Source organism: Ostrinia furnacalis, unplaced genomic scaffold (assembly GCF_004193835.3).
Source record: "Ostrinia furnacalis isolate ACB-3 unplaced genomic scaffold, ASM419383v2 OfSCF7708, whole genome shotgun sequence".
NCBI classification, from domain to species: domain Eukaryota; kingdom Metazoa; phylum Arthropoda; class Insecta; order Lepidoptera; family Crambidae; genus Ostrinia; species Ostrinia furnacalis.
The window spans coordinates 776,687-792,670 of NW_021137947.1; the positions used below are offsets into that span (position 1 = coordinate 776,687).

A 15,984-nucleotide genomic window follows, 5' to 3' on the forward strand; every position below is an offset into this window, starting at 1 on the left:
GCACACGGCTGTGTTATAATTTCTTTCTTAAATTATTTTGTGCTTTTAACATTTCGTGCCAAAGGTGTCTAGGATCGTAGAAAATTAAATTCCTCTATGCTAGGATCACACTATGAAACTGATCTACATTCCCATAGCACATTAATTAACATTTTACAAGCCGGTTTCTTCTTACAGATAAAACACATTAATATTTATTACAAATTTATTATTCCCACATAGTCAACTTACACTAATACCTTAAAAACGCTATCCTAAAATTAATATTCATGCTTGATTTGATTGAACATGACGTACTCCCAGCGGTTTTCGTTAGTGGATCCGTATGATTTGGTCTTGCGCCGGAAGATGTCGTTGTACTTCTGTAAGACCTGCTGAACCGATGCGTGGGTGACGGAAGGAATCATGGACCTGGAATCATAGTTCATGGATTAGGCACTTATCCCATTTAATATGAGGAGGCTAATATACTAGTCGTGGACTATTTTCTCGTTTAAGAAACGCAAAAAAAATGTAATCTCATGTTTATAAAACTGAAACACATTAATAATGTTGATCACTTTTGTGAACAGTCTGTCACTACCGGGGAAGACTCTCTCTCCACTAACTTGTAGCGACAACGAGAGCTATCGAACATGGCGCTCTGAACACTCGCTAGTCATTTTACTCAACAATGCGAGTGTAAAGGGTGATCCCCAAACACACACCCGCTTAAGAATCAGCGATAAAATCGGAATTATACAGGGTGGAATTTTTTAATGCCACCTGGAGGGAAAGTACTCTTAATATTGTAGATAGAAAAAATTTCTCAAAGAAAACATTCCTTTATTTTTGAAAAGAAATAGAATTGCAAACAAAGATTTCCAATAATTTGCTTGCCACACCCGGGAATCGAACCAACTAAAATCTGCTAAAAATTACACCCTGTATTTTTATTACATCGATCGTTAGGGTTAAGTATAAGGATGAAATCTCTCTAACAAACTTGATAAATCAAATGAAAGGAAAACCATGAAATCTTAAATTATTTTAAATATGTACAGTAAATTTATGGTATGGTAGAGAATTTTCGAAAAAATTTCGAAAATCTTTGAATGCAGTTCTCTTTCTTTTCAAAAATAAAGGAATGTTTTCTTTCAGTAAAATTTTCTATCTACAGTATTAAGAGTACTTTCCTTCCAGGTGGCATTACAAAATTCCACCCTGTATAATCTTGCCAGATCGTCTTTACTCTTTACAACCCGATCGAGTTACTGCGCACCTGGCAGCCGTAACGTCACATCGACGCTCTGGTATGAACGGGGCGAACGCTGGGAGGTGCGTCTTCTTCTTGTTGTGTCGACAACAAACCTGTCACACAGCGTCGGCCCAAAACTCCGCTACAAGATTGGCGTTGTCAGTAGCCTTCATTAACGCCCGATTCCTATATTCAATCCTTGTCCAAATCCGGATTACAACTGTCAAATTTAATTCAGTTTTAGATTATATTTCCAAAATGTTCGACGCATTTACACTTTAATATTGTTTAAATAGTCTTATAAACAATATAAAAATGTAAAAACATCAAAAACCGCAGATATTTTGGTAAAATTTGACAGTTGACAATCCAAATCCGTCCAATTTGGATTAAGATTGAATATAGAAATCCAGCATTAATCTTCCTGCGTGCAGTTGTTTGGGCACGCAGGGGAGGTGCGTGAATGCGAGAGTCGCATTCAGCGAGGTGCGCAGTTGCTCAATCGGATTGTATATACTCGCTTCTCGTTCGGTCATGGAAACACTTCTTACCTCACATCACATAAGACACCAAGTAGTCCTGCGTGGCCCCCAAGGGATGCACCAGAAGGAAGGCAGTGAGCATGCTGACGAGCTTCGCGTGCAGATGGGACACGTGGTCGCCTCCCCTCATCATGGCATTAAGACTAACGGAACTACACAAGCTCCTCTCTTACCTCATCCTCTCTTACCTCACATAAGACACCAGGTAGTCCTGCGTGGCCCCCAAGGGATGCACCAGAAGGAAGGCAGTGAGCATGCTGACGAGCTTCGCGTGCAGATGTGACACGTGGTCGCCTCCCCTCATCATGGCCATGTCATCGGGGGTCGGGGGCGGAGGCTCCGGCTTGCCCGTGGACACGTGATCTTGGTGGCTTGGCGTGGACGGCGGTAGTGGTGGGTAGATCATCTGAAAGTGAAAAGACAATGCCGGAAAATGGCGTCTTTTTTTTTTCGCGCGGCCATCGACCAAACCTTGTTTTTTGATTACAAAATAGTGTAATAAACCAAACTTACTATAACATGTACACCTCTAAACTCAGTCTGAACTGAGTTACGAGCGTTAGAAGTTTGATGATTTACATACTAGATTTGCTTTTTGCGAGCAAGTTTTGTAAGAAATTGCAACAAAATAGTGACATTGTATGTGTAAACACACAATACAATCCATTAAAGGCTCCAGACATCAGTGTGGAGCAGAATCAGCGCAATAAAAAATAGCGCAATATTTCGTTGCAATTTCTTACAAAACTTGCGCGCAAAAAGCAAATGTAGTATGTAAATCATCAAACTTCTAATGCTCGTAACTCAGTTCAGACTGAGTTTAGAGGTATCATGTCATGGTAAGTATGGTTTATTACACTATTTTGTAATCAAAAAACAAAGTTCGGTCGATGGCCGCGCGAAAAAAAAAAGACGCCACCTTCCATACAAAATCTGGCATAGCCATTTAAAAACAGTTTAGGACATTTGCTGGTGCAAACAAATGTTTTAGAAAAGTAAATTTTTAGTGACGCCCATTATGGTCAAATAAGAGGCCTTGCAATGAGAGCTATCGTTTTTATACTTAAAAGTTGGCACTGGCGACAGAACCTTACTCTACAGTGGCGCCATTTTAATGAATGCAAATGCGATAGTCCTCCTACCGTCATAGATACTATAGTCTGGTCCGTGAGCACGTAAAATTTTGTCCAATAACCCCAAGCTACCCATCCTTATTGCTCGCGCGTAATTATGTTGCTATCGCGCTCGCACACTCACTGCGGGTGCCAGTCGCACAGTCGCGACAGCAATATAATTACGCGCGAGCGATAAGGATGGGTAGCTAGGGGTCTTTGGACAAAATTCTATGTGCTCACGGACCGGGCTTTAGCAAGTGACTTAAGGTTCGGCCAAATCAACGAAATCAGCCGGCGTGCAGCGATGGCGATCATTTAAGTCTGGTCGCCATAGCTGCACGCCGGCTGATCGCCTGTGATCGCGTTGGTTAGGGCCTTACTCTACAGTGGCGCCTAAATAAATATCTTTAATCTTTGTTACTCGTAATAAAAATGCGATCATCTGGCCTCCCCAACCCGTCGGAAGAGCATAGCGTGTAAGCCTTCTATTTGCCTGCTGTGGCGGAGACTAAATTACCTGACTGACAGACAGATTGACAAAGTGCACAGTATAATCGCAAACCAGTCGAAAAGTGGTCGAAAGGCCTTTTTTGTATGGATTTTTAACGGATTCGATTTTCGATTCGATCAAAAAGTGCAACTTGTCTAGGGGGGCTGATGAAGATGATGCAATAAAATGGTATACTAACCGGCTTGCCGGGGTTCTGCAGGGCTTGCTGGGCGATGAACTGGGCCTTGAACTTCTCGAACTTTCTCTCCGCCTCGTCTTTGGCCAAGTGAGCTTCATTCCTATAGCCTTCCAACTCGAACATCAGATTCTCATTTTCTTTCTGAAATTATAAATACGAAAGCGTTTATAAATAATCATTTTTTTTTTTCAATAAATGTCATTGAAGTGTTTAAGTTATTTCCTCGTCTTTACTGAAACTACAACCTATAGCAACTGCCTACCTTCAACTCCTCAAATTTCTCTTGTAAAACTGTGCTTTTGCCAACTTTTTCATTTTCTTCATCATCGAAGAACGAAGCGAATTCTTCTTTGATGTTTTCCAATTCCTGAAAAAAATATTTAATTAGTAAAAAATACAAAATCAAATATGGTTTTTACATTAACATGGGCAACTCGCAATCTCCACATGTAAAAGTGATAATAAAGTGTATTAAAATCGATAAATTATTGACTTAATTTTATATTCATTACTGATTTTACAAATACTTTTTAAATTAAACTTTGGTAGGGTGGCGGAATACAGCAGAATCATAGGTAGACAAGTATCCCATGGTTAAACATTTAAACAATTTATTTTAAAACATGAGTTTTAACTTTTATTATAATTTCCGTTATAAACTTGTTTGTGAACTAAGGATATACCGTTACGTATGATGCTGACTGTACCTTTATTTTGGCAGTTGGTGTTACCATATTTATCTTGTGTTGTTGACGTCACGCACGATGCAAAACGAAGCAAGGTGTTTAACGATCAGTTTCCTCGAAACAGGTATACTGAATACATTGCTGATTGTAGGAAGGGCTAATTCTTTTCGTTGCTAGGCTAAAACCACGCTACAGGGTTCGAAGTAGTATAAAAGCTATTGCTAGGCGCGGTATTCACTCATTTTGTTCACCAAACCTGAGCGGAGATGAGAGCTGGTGGAAAGCGGATCTGAGTTGTGTGCCGTTTGCAGACTGCTGGGTCTTGCCGCAGGATCAAGTTGCACGTGGTCTGGCGTGGGATAAGTGGCGCTGCTTGCTGAATACCATATCTATCTCTTCTGACAACTGCTGCGAGACACTGCTCCCATCTCCACTTTGATGACGCTTTTTCACGTCCTGTTAGCTAATCCGAGATGTGTACAACCCGGTGGAGCTAACTGCGCAACTCGCTGGAATGCGACTCTCCCTCGCACACCTCCCCGCGTTCGCCCAGTAGCAGAAATGTGATGTCACCGCTGGCCGGTGCGCATTTAACTCGATCGGGTTGTAAATAGCACAAACGTCACATCGCACCTCTCCGTTTTCACTCAACGAACAGCTTCTGCGCTGAATGCCTCGAGTCTGTAGCTAAACACCCAGCCTGTAGCGTAGTTCTAGCCTATGCGGCAATACAACGTAACTTATATTCCCAAAAAAAAAAAAAAAAATTAAAAATAAATTTAAAAAAACAATTAATCATTTAATCATCATTTAATCATTTACTTAGAACTAACAAGAACCAATCAAGTAGTCGCTATCTTCTGCAACAGGATCAACTTGGGCGTGTCCACGCCAAGAGTGTCAACTGCTGGGAAGCATTGCTCTCAGGACTCTCAGGGCTGAAAAAAAATCCATGGCGTTGCTTGTTTCTGGTTACTCGAAGTCTGCCTCGGCTCAAGTGCTGAAAAACGTTCATAGCATTGTCCAGCAAAGATGGTTTGGTGATGGCACTGATGACATTCCCCGTTGAACAGAGTGTAAATACGACGCGCCGCATAGAAGTTGTTAGATGTCCCGATGTCCCGATGACCGCCAACTGCATGACCACCACTTACCATAGCAGGTACTTGAGTAATTTACTGATTTACCACTTTCACTGCATGCTGTACCAGTGTAACCAGTTGTAACAGAACTCCACGAAAGGGGCCGTCCATATATTACGTCATTCTAAATTAGGGGGGGGGGGGTTGGTCTGCGGATGACGGTAAAGTCATTCTTATTTATTTATTTATAGTTTATTGTTCACCTACAAAAAGATTATTTCTAAAAAGAAATTTCTTCCAGCACACCTAGGTTTGCACCCGGGGCGATGGCATTCTTTGATGGCAAGTCCCTATGGCACCCCCTGGTACCCCCCCAGGATTTTTGGGGTTTCCTACCGATTGAAAGACAATCGCACCCCCCACCCCCCCGTATCATGACATAGACCGCAGATTTGCCATGCAGATGTGCCAGGGAATACTAATCTGCGCGACTTGTGTCACCCCCTGATGCTTGGCACCCGGGGCGGAGCGCCCCCCCCCCCCCTTCCGCCGCTACTGATTACATATAATACTAGCTGCCCGCCCCGGCTTCGCCCGTGGTACTTACGTGAATTATACATATAAACCTTCCTTAAGAATCACTCTATTTATTAAAAAAAAGTGATTCTACAAGTGTTTTAATTTTGTCAAACTGGTAATGACGTCAATTTTGGGAGAAGGGGGGGGAGTCATTAAGAAATGACGCTAGGATGATTGTAGGGGGGGGGGGGGTCTAAAATCTGAAAAAATCGATGACGTAATTTATGGACGGCCCCAAAGGCCTACTCGGTGCTGTCTGCTTGAATTGCTTTATGCTAATTATTCTAGTTAACTTTGTATTGCCGCTTTTACTTACATTTAGCTTCTGAGGTCCGTTTAACTTTTGCCGTTGTCCGTTAAACTGCCAAATGTCACTCAACCGCCAAATTAGCAAATCCCACCGCCTACCAGAGTTTATTGTTGGAGACCTCGGGTATACCCATGAATATAAATGTTAAGGTTAGGTCTCCTGAAAATGTAATAAAAATTTCTGGCGTCTGGCATTTTCAAAAAACCTTACTCAACTAATACAACTTATAACTAGTTTGTCTATAAAGTGACTAATTACTAATCCGCCCGTCTTCTCACTTATTTCTTCAATGTTGTGTATCGTCGAATTCACGTGCAGCCTCTTGTTTTGACGATTCTTGAAAGCAGTAAGATTTATAATCTGTCAATATTGATTTGTATTTGAATTTCTTTCATAACAAGTTCCATTTTAAGATCTACGGCGATGATGGTGATGCTCGAAGGAAGACTAGTTCTACTGCTTGTAGTTCTCGAAACATCTCCTAGTCTCTGGATACGCTTGTCTGCTGTCCTCAAAATGGAATTTGCACGAACAATTTTTTGACATCTTGACAGATTATAAACCTTTTTTCATTCTGGTACAGGTGATTTTCAGCAATCTCGGTTCATCTTCATCTTCGCCTTATATTGATGTCAAGCTAAGAGGGTGAATAAGTTGTTCGATGCTTGTAATGTAACTTTGCTAATCTTGTGAGTTCGTTCGTTCGTTTCAGCCAAATGACTTTTGGCTGAAACGAACGAATCTTGTGAGTACAAAATCAAAATTGAAATTTATTTAAAAGATCAAATATCTTATTTCCCCACTTAAAAAACCGAAAGTATAGTATTATTATGCGTGAAGGATACGGGTCATTACAGCTATATTTTTGTTTGATTACACGTAACAATTGATATAAAGCGCTGTACCTTCTTTTGTTACAGCGTTCAAATTCCATCAAATGTCCACGATTTGAAAAAATACATTTAACAGTCAATGTATCATTACGAACCACTGATAAACTATATCATTTGCTCCAAGTGGCTCATAAGACCCACCATGCCCGCCTAAAGACATTTTAAACTCTATTTTGGAGGGTATTCACTTTTTATCTATCTGGATGATTTCATTATAATAAGTAAAGGTTTACAATAACATATTTTGACATGTTTGTTTTAAGACGGAATTTTTGGCAATTATTTCGTAATTATCATTAAAATTGACCCTTACTCCTGTGAGTACGTACCTCCGTCATTTTCAACCACATTTCGATGTTGCGGCGCTGCTGCTTGGTGAAGTGGTCCGAGACTCGCTGGTGTTTCGCCACGGTCAGAATTTTCGCTACCTGCTCGACTGTCGTTCACAAAAGGGTAATTAAATTCACGTGGATGCTTTATATTTAATTTAAATAACTATATTTTCATGTAATTTACATTGTATCAAATTATTATTTTGTACAGTGATAAGTTTAAGTTATTAGCTATCTAAGAAAATATAAAGAATCCACGGTTCAGTTAGTTTCAAATAACAGCAAAACACGTCGCCTTCCTTCCGTAATCTTCGCACCACGCCTTGGAGACTTGTGCTTTATGTTAATGTAAATAAATTATTTATGATTAGGTAAAAAGCATATTAAGAGCGTTTACGCCGTTTGGCGCAAAAACAGTACTTTTTCAACTCGTTATAATCATTAACCAGTAATACTACAAATATGTTATAGGCATAAATAGTTAGGCAATTTCGTCGTCTAAATAGTTAATTGAGAAAATATTGCGATTAGTTTAGTATTTAAGAATTCTATCAAGATAAGTCCACACAGGTTTTGTAAATTTCCACTTTAGCGTCAGTTTACAAACTGAAATTTTTATAAAAATACTATGAAAACGATTTAACAAACATTTATATCCTATAGCATAGATCCTTGGGCAAATAGTTATCTGAGAAAATTTTTACATTTAAGCATTTTACAATAAGAAATCACAAATTAAAAGAACGTGAAATACCCAAAAATCAAAGTGATTTTTTCACCAATATTCTTCCTTTATTCAACATAAAAATAGCTTAATATAATAAAACAACATCTTCTTTAAAATATTTACTTTGAAACGATATTTAATTCATTGTTATTGTTTTGCTATGAACATTTGAAAACTATTAAAAAACGCCGCGCGCGAATCATTTCCAATGATGCCCCTTGAAACGCCGCGCTTCGCGTAAACGCTCTTAAATGCTTCTAGAAAATAATTACAGTAGGTAAGCATGTTCAGATGCATATTTTAATGTTTTGTGATCTCATTTCAACAAAAAACATAAAAAAGTTTGTTCCATTATTTGCTTTTGCCCACATTGATTTAAGAATGATAAACTATACTGAGACATTTTTACTGCATTTTTTTTCTTGGGTTTCCACAGAAAAATCCCTTAAAATACATTAAATTATTTTAATCTTGACTGACTTTTAGAAACTACATGTAAGCATTTTAACTGGGATGACAATTTAATAGAAGCGCGCTAAGCTTACCTTCTTGGAATATGGTTCGTTTCAACCAAATACCGTCCACTGCTGGACAAAGACCTCCTCCACGGATTTCCACAACAATCGGCCCTTCATACGGGTGCTTCCCACAACCATCACCAAATCGTCGGTCTACCGAGTGGGAGCCCTGTCTCCACTTAGTTTTTCAGCCCGTGGACTAGTCACTCGAGAACTTTTCTGCCCGTTCTACGAGCTATGTAGAATGTAGTAGTTAGTTTTAAATTTTTAATATACCTAAGCCTTACAGCAAAGTTGTACGATTGTCTGATTTTCTGTGCTCCTGATGAGGTACCGGCTTTTCCTTAAAAACTACCGGAACTGCTGCGCGTTACATTTGCTGAGAAGGATCACCACCTGTCTTTGGCTATATTTTTTTCTATCCACAACGATGAGGCTCTTTTGTCTCACATAATGGTAAGTGATGATCAGGCCGAAGGTGGAAGCGAGCTTCACCCGGAATCCTCAACCACAGAGGAACTGGCTATCTTACCTCTAACTGCCGCAAAACAACAATGCTGTTAACTTTGTTGTTATAGCGACAGACTTAGGTAAGATGGTGGTAGCTAGCCAGGCGGACTTAGAACAAGCCCTACCACCAACTTAACCGAACAGAAAAATCTGCCCCCATTGCATTGGGAATCGAACCCGGGACCTCTGCGTCTGAAGCAGGGGCCACTAGACCACAGAGGTGGTTGTATCTTTAAAACTAACGCGAATTCACTTTCTAAATTAACAAGAGTGGAGGCGACGACCGACAGATGCTGAAAAAGTCTACTGCATGACTGACGACGGCAATGCATATACTATCCGTTCGCAATAAGTTTGCCGTTGGCGATATGACGTCACTTGAAAAGAAGTGTCTATACACATTAATTGCGTTAATCACTAACTAATTGCGTTTAATCGCGGTTGGGGGAGGGGACGCACATTCCACGGACCGACAAACTTAGCGCGAACGGGTAGTAGGTCTCTCGACTGAAGAAAATCACATCATCATCCATTTCTTCACTGCATCAACCTATATAAATTACTTACAACTGATGAAATCCAGAAGATGGGCGTGATGGATGGGTGATGATTATGATGTCACAAAGTTTGCTCGCGTTTCACAATTCTGCTGGCTGACTAACGGTAGAGTCCTGGGTCTTGCCCGACATGTTGTGGAATGTATTTAGGGCTACGTAACTGGATACGTTATAACTGCTTTTCTTGATCCTAGGACATCGAAAGTCAAAGAGATTGACTCTTTCGATATGAATTTTAGAAGGTCACATTATAACAGTAACCGGTGTTTTTTTCACACGTTGCTCCACAGCTATTTCAGGTACATCACCGCCATGCCATCGCCATAATTATTACCAGTAATTATGTTGCTGTCGCGCTCGCACACTCATTGCGGGCGCCCGTCGCACAGTCGCGACAGCAATATAATTACGCGCGAGCGATAAGGATGGGTAGCTTGGGGTCATTGGACAAAATTCTACGTGCTCACAGACCGGGCTTTAGTTCATCTCAGCAACTTCTCCGAGTGCCATAGGTGGCAACAGGTTTTTGTGTTAATGACGTCATTACTCACCAACGTTATGTTTCCGCTGGCAGTTTTTCTCGAAACTCCATCTTAACTGAATTGGAAATAACCGCCTATGCGCCGCTGTTGTTAACCCATTAAAATCTATAAACCGCTTACATGGTACCATGGTAAACCAACCACACTATGCTCTCACGTAGATTTTTTCGGTTGTAGACACGTTCGAGTTCAGTGCGGCACCAGCAGATGGCGTTGTATGTACACTACATCGCGGTGGTGACCAGGTTGCCCTTATGTCTGTTTACATGTAAAATACATTGTCACTTACACACTAATGCTCTCACGTAGATTTGTTCGGTTGTAGACACGTTCGACTTTACGAGAAGTTCAGCGCGGCGCCAACAGATGGCGTTGTATGTACACTGCATCGCGGTGGTGACCGGGATGCACTCTGTATAAAATACATTGTCACTTACATTGCATGATAATGCGTTCAAATTTCTCCCTCATAGTGTTTCTCATGGTTTGTAACTCGTCATCCAGCTGCATTTTATCGTTGAACAGGCGGCGGACCTGGTTGTTGGCCGCTTGGATCAGTGAGTAGAAGGTATTCGCGTTCCTTTTGTTGCATTCCCCACGCTCCAGCCAGCCCAGCAATGTCTGAAATAGTGATAGATATAATAAACAGTTCACTGGTTGTGTTAAAAGGGACATAAGGATTATAAGATGTTTTTGATTAATACATTATTTTGAGTTGTAGGGGACATTTTGTGACTGCGACGTTTTATTTAAAAAAAAAACACGAACTAGAAGCTGATTTTAAGTAATTTATTTTGCTTTTATGATACACTAGAATATCTAAGGATATACTAAAAAAATAAGTTTCTTTTACATAACTGTCAGTTTTCGATTCAAGTCAGAAAAGCCAACTTCAGCTATTTTTTACGATTCTTGAACTAATTATAATTTCAGTAATTCCTGTTGTAATATTACATGTCAGTTTACTGATTTAAACAATTGAACTATAAAATAGCATCACTGCAGCAACCTCTTTTGATCTATGTATTGTATCACCATCCCATCAACAATTTAATAGACGTTGGAATACTTTGTCTCCCATCACCTGGGCCTTGTACACCAGGCACACCTGGTGAGCCACAATTATGCATCTAAGTGCACAGTCAGCCAGTCGCATGGTTCTTTGTAGAATCGTTCCGTAGACATGTACCTTTTTAGGCAGCAGTGTCCTAGGAATCAATAAACTATGAACAGGTCAGTATTCTCCCGTGTTTGCCTGGATGTTTTTGTTCATGACAAAACATGAGTCAAGTGCATTCTGCGACCTGCCTCCTCAGCTACCCAGTTTTCATTGCTGTGAGAATTATTATTATTATTACCTGGTTCCTGTAGATGCCCCTGTCTGTTGCTCTTGGATCCCCTGTTATTTTCTAATTTGAATAAAACGTCTGTAATCTGTCGATTCACGCTACTGATTTGCGACTCCTGCGCTGATGCAAAGGCACGGCTAAAAATTGTGGTCTAACACACGTTACAAAGGTCGATAAACATCCTTAGGTTAGCGTGTATATTTTTTAGACAAAATTGAAAGTTTCTCACCTTTTTTATCAATTTTAGTACTGTCCAGCGCAGGTCGAAGAACCCAAGCGGTCGGCGTTGTGTCTTTGTTCAGTCCACGACGCTTTTCCACAATGGGCTAGGATAGTTCACTGGGAAGATAGACTGAGCACACAATTACTGTTACCCCATCCCTTGTGAATGACAAATCCTGCTACAGGCATAGCAAGCTCTGGAGCAGGAAAAAGCCTGGTTCTATGGCCTCCAGTATCGTTTATACCAGTTGCTCAGTCCCAGGATTGATGATCTCAATTTTTTTAGATCAGAGCGAGGTTGAGATCTACACTGTATTTGGCGAGTGCCATCCAAATCCCTCGCCCTGATTGCTATGAGAGTCATTTAATAGTGTTGAGTGGATGTATGAGGTTTCTCATGGGAAGGACGAGGTCGTCCTTTCCACTTAACGCCCCACGTGGTCTCATCATGGCCCTCGGTCGACTTCGGTGGAGGCCTTTGGCGTGAAATCCCTTTAGGGAACTTTCCTGCCTTTTGCACTCTCACTGTCTCCTGTGCGTCGGAAGAAGTAGAGGGTCGTGGTGACCCCACGTTGGACTTTTCGGCATCCGAGTTGCCCTTCATTTTAAAAGTCACGCTTTTAAAACCAATGCCAACCCTTCCGCCCGTCGCTTTGAGAGCCTCCACCGTCCCGTCGTCCAACGAAAAGGCTACTATAAGCCCTGCAGGATCGGGCCGACTGTGGAGCACCCGCCAAAGCTCGGTATCCAGCCCCTCGTTCTGATTCTTCAGCAGTATCATAGCCTGTTCCACTGTCTCTGCTTCACTCCGCGGCACAAGGATGGTTCCAACTTGTGGCCTAGGCAGTTCTTTCTCTAGCATAGTCGAAAGTTCCGCCTCGGGCCATGGCTTGATTTTTCTGGTTTGCTTTATCAGCCATTCGTGGCTGCGTTGGTTACCGCACGTCACAAGAACCCAGCCTGTCTTGTGGGAATACCCACAAAACTGCGGTCCCTTCCCAGGAACTTTGGATGTTTCGATGATGGCGTCTATGAGAGCCGCGTGAACTAGTCGCATCTGCTCCTCGGTCATGGGAACTACGTTGCGGATCCCCAATCGCGGGGTGTATGGCTTTGGCTTAGATGGTTGTAACGAATTATTTAGTTTACAAGTTTTTCTCGACTGCAACTCGGGAGAATCTTCCTCTGAATGGACACGTTTTCTCGGATTTGACAGATTCGGCCTCCACAAATTCCTGATACTTACAGGAGCTACTTCAGCAAACGCCTCATCAGTCTTGATTTTTTCCGTAATGGTGCTTAGGTTAGCTGGTGTAAACGGCTCAATACGCGGCGGCGTTGGCTCCCTTTGGCGTTTGTTTCTCTCGTACTCATTCTGATCGTCACGATTCTAAAACAAAATAAAAATATGTAGGTAGTTTATGGATTTTTATCAGCTATTAAAAATGTACATAAACAAAAAATTTGTTAAATCTTTCATCTTACCAGAGCATAATCAATAAAAAGCGTTGTGGCTTCATTATCAGCTTGGTCATGAAGTTTGAAACGGTACCCAGTGAGGAAGAAGGATGCCTCAACACTCGGGTGGTTCTCAAAGCGGACATGACACACTCCCTGCCTGTGGAGTTTAATGTCATCGATGCCTCCGAATCTCTGGAACATTTCATGAACCACCTCTTCCGAGATTCCATGTGGGAGTCCTCCAACAAATATAGTTCGGCAACCTAGTGGTTTCTCACGTCTGTTAGGTACCGAAGATCCAGGGATGGGAGGTAGTAGAACACAATTTGGGAGGAAGAGTGTTTGAGCTTGCCCCGACATTTGTGGGTTCATCATATTAGACATCATCATGGGATCCATCATGTTGGGCATCATATTTGACATCATGTTCATACCGGGCATCATATTGGGCATGTTCTGCATGTTATTGCCCATGCCCATGTTTCCCATGTTACCCATCTCCATGGGTTGTTGTCCCATCATGTTGTTATTCATCATATTGTACGGGACCACTCCTAAAAATTACATAAGGTAATTAAAAATTATGATGGGATTTTAAGTTTCTAATTCAGCAATGCTAACGATTTGAAAGTACAGTGAAATAAAATACTATTAAATACATTCATGTTGTTTAATTTTTTATGCTTAGCATGGAAATACACTCAGCGGCACGGAATTTGGCCCAAGCCTAAACATCCAGATATGAAGCCAAATAGGTGTTGTATACGTAAGTTTCGTGTGACATGTTAACAGAACATTTGTTTTTGTTAATTTACGAGGCTAGATTTATAAAAAAATGCGTCTGTTTAACTCTTTTGACTCTAGAAACGCATTTCGTTGTTGGAGCGTAAAGAGTACGGGTAAGTTTAAATTCGATATTAAATGTTGTAAGGGTTTAGCGTTTTGTTTTTTGTTTTTAAATTAATCTTAGGGTTATTCTCGTTTCCATAATTTGTGAATAATGCCCATTACTCCAGCTCAAGTTGCTCAAATAGTGTTGCTTAGAAGTCAAGGGCGTATGCAGCGGGAGATGGCTGAAACTTTCAATTTATGGCGTACAAACTTAAGATACACGTTAAAAAGGCATGACCAGACCGCCATTTACACAAGAAGACTAAGAAGTGGGGAATTAAGCTGTAAATCAGCGCGCGATGACCCGATTATCGTGCTTGCAATATCAAGAAATCGGGTTCTCACCACGTTTGAGATACGCCAGCGTTTACAAACAGCAAGCCCAGTGAATGTCAGTAAGCACACAATAAGAAGAAGGATGGAGGATCATAACCTGCATACTCGAAGACCAGCTCGAGGACCAGAACTTCTCCGATACCTTCGCGAAGTGCGACTTACGTTTTATAGAGAACATGAATGTTCGTTCGAAAAGAGTGATATCTGATTTTTAATCATTGCAAATTTTGTGAAATAAATAATAAAACCTTAGCATGCCACAATATTATGTGAATAGTGCATTAGTGATATGAAAAGCTCAAAAGAAAATTACCTGGCATCATACCTTGATGGCCATTGTTACCCATACCCATTCCGGGAGGATGTCCAGGTCTGGCCACGTCATGTTCTGGTTTCCCCCACTTGGAAGGACGGTCTCGCCTGGCCGGCCGATCACTCCTGTCCCCACGATCGTTTCTATTTCTGTCATTTCTGTTCCCACCTCTATCGAAGCGGTCGTGGGATCTGGAGCGTCTGCGATTTGATCGATCTAGGGACAAATTATTTATTAGAACAGTATGGTTTGCGAAAATTGTGACAACTAAAGGCAAAACTCAAAACTAACCTCTGTCGCGATTGCGATCTCCTCTCCTGTCCATTCTATCCTTATTCCCATCTTGCATGTTCGGCCTCGGAGGTCCCTGCATATCAGATTGATCGTGCTTCTGGTGGTCGGAACCATCATGCATAATCTGTGCTTCGTCGTTCTTCGGTTCTTCTGGCATCACGGGCCCGATCAAAGGAGGAACCACAGGCGGGGCGGGATTTATTTGCGTGTTGATTCCCAAATTTCCCAAGTCCGACATCATACACATGGGCGGCATCAAAGGCTGCATCGGTGGAGGCATCATGTTCGGTGGCCCCATATTGTTCATAGGTATGAACTGATTTTGCATCCCGTAATCATTACCCCACGAATTCATGGCGGTAATTATTAATTTGTTAATTACAGACGAGAAATTATTTAAAATAAAAATACAAGTCCACCCACACCAAATCACAGTTTTTCTTCTACTTTTTTAATTTTGGAAATTTTGTTGATTGAACTCTCACGGCTTAGCGACTTGCACATTTGCCAAAATCATGTTTTATTTCTAATAAAAATTAAGGACGAAGCACACTTATCAACTCAGAAAGGCATATCGTAACCATGAAACATGTATTTCTTTTCTCTATGCATGAAACTAAAGATCTGCTGATCCCATGAAGCTAATTTTATCTTTAGTTTCATGGCTGATCCGTTTTTTACGTTATGTGCTTTGTTTAAGTTGACGCCTAGTTGAAGGTGAGGCGAGAGGCGATACGGTTACGATCATGGTTACGATCCCTTTCAGAGCTGACTATGTATCAAGAGTTGTCTGACTTTC

The 15,984-nt window shown here is 41.2% G+C and overlaps 1 protein-coding gene across 4 annotated transcripts; it reads right to left on the reverse strand.

Moving 5' to 3' along the window:
• Positions 1 to 190: 190 nt before the first annotated feature.
• On the reverse strand, positions 191 to 15,643 carry LOC114365955 (ecto-NOX disulfide-thiol exchanger 2-like). Of its 4 annotated transcripts, none has more exons than XM_028322701.1 (11): positions 15,183 to 15,643; positions 14,892 to 15,107; positions 13,376 to 13,905; positions 13,137 to 13,280; positions 10,757 to 10,940; positions 7,463 to 7,569; positions 3,846 to 3,950; positions 3,584 to 3,724; positions 2,079 to 2,185; positions 1,794 to 1,904; positions 191 to 411 (listed from the first exon to the last, which is right to left on the reverse strand). In XM_028322701.1, the coding sequence occupies exons 1-11, from the start codon at positions 15,538 to 15,540 to the stop codon at positions 261 to 263; spliced, it is 2,154 nt and encodes a 717-aa protein (XP_028178502.1). In that variant the 5' UTR covers positions 15,541 to 15,643; the 3' UTR covers positions 191 to 260. The 4 variants fall into 4 exon arrangements, with proteins under 4 accessions (XP_028178502.1, XP_028178501.1, XP_028178503.1 ...); XM_028322700.1 differs by having other exon boundaries at positions 1,794 to 1,899; positions 2,074 to 2,185; XM_028322702.1 differs by lacking the exon at positions 1,794 to 1,904 and having other exon boundaries at positions 1,968 to 2,185; positions 14,904 to 15,107.
• Positions 15,644 to 15,984: the final 341 nt, after the last annotated feature.

What these genes read in the sequence shown, in the direction of transcription:
- LOC114365955 (XM_028322701.1), bottom strand. Translation starts at nt 15,540, where the DNA reads ATGAATTCGTGGGGTAATGATTACGGGATGCAAAATCAGTTCATACCT. An exon ending in TGAACGCATTATCATGCAAT is followed by an intron (nt 7,570 to 10,756) that starts GTAAGTGACAAT and finishes TGTGAACGACAG; the next exon opens with TCGAGCAGGTAGCGAAAATT. An exon ending in TACTTGGTGTCTTATGTGAT is followed by an intron (nt 412 to 1,793) that starts GTGAGGTAAGAA and finishes CTATGATTCCAG; the next exon opens with GTCCATGATTCCTTCCGTCA.